At 41.1% G+C, this 4,602-nt stretch overlaps 1 protein-coding gene across 1 annotated transcript; it reads left to right on the top strand.

Annotated features, from left to right (window-relative positions):
- The first annotated feature begins 3,356 nt into the window (after positions 1–3,356).
- LOC144323304 (olfactory receptor 6Z7-like) lies at positions 3,357–4,602 on the top strand. Its single transcript, XM_077913623.1, has one exon. The coding sequence runs from the start codon at positions 3,357–3,359 to the stop codon at positions 4,329–4,331; it is 975 nt and encodes a 324-aa protein (XP_077769749.1). The 3' UTR covers positions 4,332–4,602.

A 4,602-nucleotide genomic window follows, 5' to 3' on the forward strand; every position in this document is an offset into this window, starting at 1 on the left:
CAAAAAATGAAAGCCACCTTACCAAATATCCCCTTCATTCTTGATGGAAATATTGATACCATCTTCCTTAATAATTAACTCAAGTTTTTAGAGATAAAGAATCTTGCTCATGGGGACACTTGGGTGGCTCAGCGGTTGAGTGTCTGCCTTCCGCTCAGTGATCCTGTGGTCTGGGATCGAGTCCTGCATTGGGCTCCTTGTGAGGAGCCTGCTTCTGTCTCTGCCTATGTGTCCGCCTCTCTCATGAATAAATAAATAAAATCGCTAAAAGAAAAAGAATCGGGCAGCCCGGGTGGCTCAGCGGTTTAGCGCCGCCTTCAGCCCAGGGCCTGATCCTGGAGACCCGGGATCGAGTCCCGCGTCGGGCTCCTTGCATGGAGCCTGCTTCTCCCTATGCCTGTGTGTGTGTGTGTGTGTGTGTGTGATGAATAAATAAATAAAATCTTTTAAAAGTTAAAAAAAAAAACAAGAATCTTGCTCATGGTTACAGAGCGAGCAAGTTGCTGGTCATAACCGTCTCTGCAGGGGTGAAAAACAAGTCAACTATAACGACATCTCAAGCTCTTGGTGCAATTGAGGTGTGAGAATTGTTTGTGCAATGGGCTTGAGATGTCTGAATCATCCCCAGAGAGTCCTGTACCTTTTCAGGTACACTTCTGAGTTCTTCAGCAGATTAAAGAAGGACATTCTGGAGCACCTAACGTTATCATAGAGGCAAGATCACCTCAAGAAGCCTTCATGAAGAAGTGAAGACAAGAAGAGGGGCAGCTAGAAGGGAGAGGAGGTGAAATGCAGGACCAGGGGTAGATGAGAGCAGAGACAGAAAGAAGTCCATCTGAAAAGAGGATGTGCATGGCAAGAGGTTGTGGCAGCAATTCATTTTTAGAACCAAGGACAGGACCCTGCCAGCCCTATTAGCAGCTGAGCCCTCGTTCAGGACCAAGAACAGCCCAACAGGCCAGTTGGCTTTGTTCAGAGCTAAGAACATCACTCCATCAGAAGTTGGCATGGAAAGAGTGTCAAGCACCAACTTCGAGCCTCCTTGTGCTCATCTGAAAAAAGAGGTTTATGCCAAAATACCAAGTGGAATTTTCCACCAAAAGCGTATCTGCCTTCCTGTGCAAAACTGTGTCCCCATAATTATAAAATAACATCAACAGTGACAACAGATAATTTATTGCGTTCATATTATTCAACAGTTTTTCTTCTGTTACTCTAAGGGAAGTATCTTAGTGATCTCATCTATCTTTGCCTAAACCAACAGTTTTGGAAGGAATTCTCCTTTTTCCTTAATTCGGACATGTTAAGAATTAAGCATTTTCAGGGGGGAAATTTTTACTAAAATTGAGGGAGAAGCCATTTAAAGAATTGGAGTAAGAATATGATATTTAGGTTCAAAGGAAGATTAGTACTCACACTTGATGTGCGATGTTGGTCCTGTTTTAAAGTGGGGGGAGAGTGCATTTGTACATTAAGTGCAAGAATATGCCATCAATATTTCTGAAAGGACCCTCAAGAAACTGGTGACTGTTGTTTCCTCAGAGAACGAAATGGAAGCACAAAATTTTATTTTTTTATTAAAATTTTACTTAAAAAATTCACATACATAAAATTGACTTTTTGGTGTGCATTTATATTAATTTTTAACACATGTAGAAGCTATTTCTATAAATGGCTTTTATAAATACTGAGCAGATGCAAAAAAAAAAAGCAACCCAGAAATATGTATAAAAATAATGATGCATTTGTCTTTCTCTGACAGACTTATTTCACATACCATTATGCCCTCTAGCTCCATCCATGTCATTGCAAATGGCAAGATTTCATTCTTTTTATGGCTGCATAATATTATATTGTGCTGGATAATATTTTATACCACATCTCCCTTATCCCATTCATCTGTTGATGGACACTGGGCTGCTTCCATAAATCACTGCATTGGACACCTGAAAGTAATATAACACTGTATGTTAACTATACTGGAATGAACATAAAAGATAAAATAACAAAGTAAGATAAAGATGCAATGAGTCTCTTATATTCATTAGCTATTTTAAAAACTTGATTATCTTTGAAGTCCCTGTATACTCTTCTTATACCACTCTTCACTGGTAAGAAGTATCCTTGAATTTGGGGCTCATTATTATCCTATTTTGCCACATAACTTTGTATCCCTAAACAATGTATTTCTTCAAACTTTTTGCACAGTGTGACTTTTAGATAAATGGAATTATAACTGCACACATACGTAACTTTTCTCTTTTGTTCAATATAACGTTTCTGAGGTTGATTTATTCAGAACGTTAGATGTGGTCCTGATTCATTCATTTATTTGAAGAATAGTATTCCACTATATAAAGAGATCACAATTTATTTATCAGTTCTACGACTGGACACTTGGGATGTTTGCAGGGTTTTTTTTTTTTTTTCCTTTTTTTGCTAGTAAAACAGTGCCGCTTTGAACAGTACTTAATCTGGATATATACTTACACATAGAATTTCTGGGGCATAGTGACATCTTAAAACTTAGTACATAATGCCAAATTGTTTTCTGAAGTCAGCATACAATTCAGACTCCCAGCAACTGTGTATAAAAGTTCTTATTATTAGACTTAATATTTTCAGACATTTATACTTGCCAATTCCATGCGTGTGAAATGGTATCTAATTTTGGTTTTAATTTCCATCTCCTTGGTTCCCAATATCTCCCAAAATAGCAAATTTCCTATGTTTCAAGTGATGTATTATTCTTTGGTGAGGTATACTTTCAGGCCTCCTCTGCAATTTTCTATGGAAAAAATTATTTTTCATATTAATTGGACAATTTCTTTGTATAGCCTACATAGGCTGCCCTTGTCACTCACATGTTTTGCAGGAATATTTTTCATTTGTGACTTTTAAATTTTTTTGTGGTGATCAGATTTCCTTTTGATGATTATAGTTTTTATATTTTATTTTTTAAAGTTTTTAAAAGTTTATTTATTTATTGAAGTAATCTCTATACCCATAATGGGGCTCAAAAGAAAGGAATCCAACCTAGGTATGACCACTTAAAGTCAACAAAAGAAAAGAAAGTACAATCATAGCTCTTACTTCCATTCTACAGGCAAGATAACAGGCTTGTAAAGGCTGTCTTGCCAAAGATCACAGATTTGCTAACTACCGGTGGAAGCTTCTTGTTTCCAGGTTTGTGACTTTCTGGCTCACTGGTCCTCCTGACAGTAGTCAATCTATAGCACTTACGGTGGCTCTCAGGGCCCTGATGCTCTTCCTCTTTTTTTTTTTTTCTCTTCCTCTTTTACCGTTTTACTCCTGCCTGGATCATGGTCTCCACTAACATTTCTTTCTTCACTCAGATGGAGAGGTCCCTGGAGTTGGGCAACATGACCAGAGTCCAGGAGTTTGTCTTGCTGGGTTTGTCCACCAGGCCTGGCATAAGGAATGTCCTGTTTGCTGTCTTCCTGACCCTCTACCTGCTGACCCTCCTGGAAAACACCCTCATCATCTACCTCATCTGCAGTCACAGCGAGCTCCACAAGCCCATGTACTTCTTCTTGGGTAACCTGAGCTGCCTAGAGATGTGCTATGTGTCAGTGACCATGCCCAGCCTGCTCCTGGGGCTTTGGACTGGACCCTGCCATGTACCCTTCACAGCCTGCATAATTCAGCTTTTTTTATTCATAGCTTTCATTAGTACCAAGTGCACCCTCCTGGCCTCCATGGCTTATGATCGCTATGTGGCCATCTGCCACCCACTCCACTACCCACTGCTTATGAGGCCCCAGGTCTGCCTGGGCTTGGCTTTGTCCTCATGGCTTGGGGGGCTGCTGGTCTCAGTGGTAAAGACATCTTGCATTGCCAGCCTGTCCTACTGTGGCCCCAATGTCCTCAACCACTTCTTCTGTGACGTCTCCCCTCTGCTCAACCTGTCTTGCACCCATGTGGCCCTGACGGAGCTGGTGGACTTCATCTCTGCCATCATTATCTTCTGTGGGTCATTACTAGTTGCTTTGGCCTCCTATGTAGCCATTGGGAACACTGTGCTCCACATGCCATCGGCAGCCACCCGTCGCAAAGCCCTCTCCACCTGTGCCTCACACCTGTTGGTGGTGGGCATGTTCTACGCAGTGGTCCTCTTCATATATTCCCACCCCAGACACATCAATTCTACAGGGCTCAGCAAGGTGCTGTCAGTCATCTATACGATGGTCACACCCATGTGCAGCCCTATCATCTACTGCCTGCGGAACAGAGAGGTCCACGTCGCGCTGCAGAAAACTCTCCACTTGTGCTGGGTCTCTTCAGTTAGAACTGACCTTGCCCACTCTTGAATTTAAGAGAACAAACTGATGGTCACCATGGATAGATGAGTGAGGTGAATGGAATGAAGGAGTGCACTTGTCGTGATCAGCACCAGGTGATGTATGGAAGTGTTGAATCACTATATTATACACCTGAAAATAATATTACACTGCATGTTAGCTAAGTGAAAATTAAATAAAAACCTAAAAAATAATAAAGTAAAACTATCATGGCCAAACGTGCGTGCGCACACACACACACACACACACACACACACACAGGATCAAAGGTAAATGGAAA

This window comes from Canis aureus, chromosome 1 (genome assembly GCF_053574225.1).
Source record: "Canis aureus isolate CA01 chromosome 1, VMU_Caureus_v.1.0, whole genome shotgun sequence".
In the NCBI taxonomy this organism is placed as follows: Eukaryota; Metazoa; Chordata; class Mammalia; order Carnivora; family Canidae; genus Canis; species Canis aureus.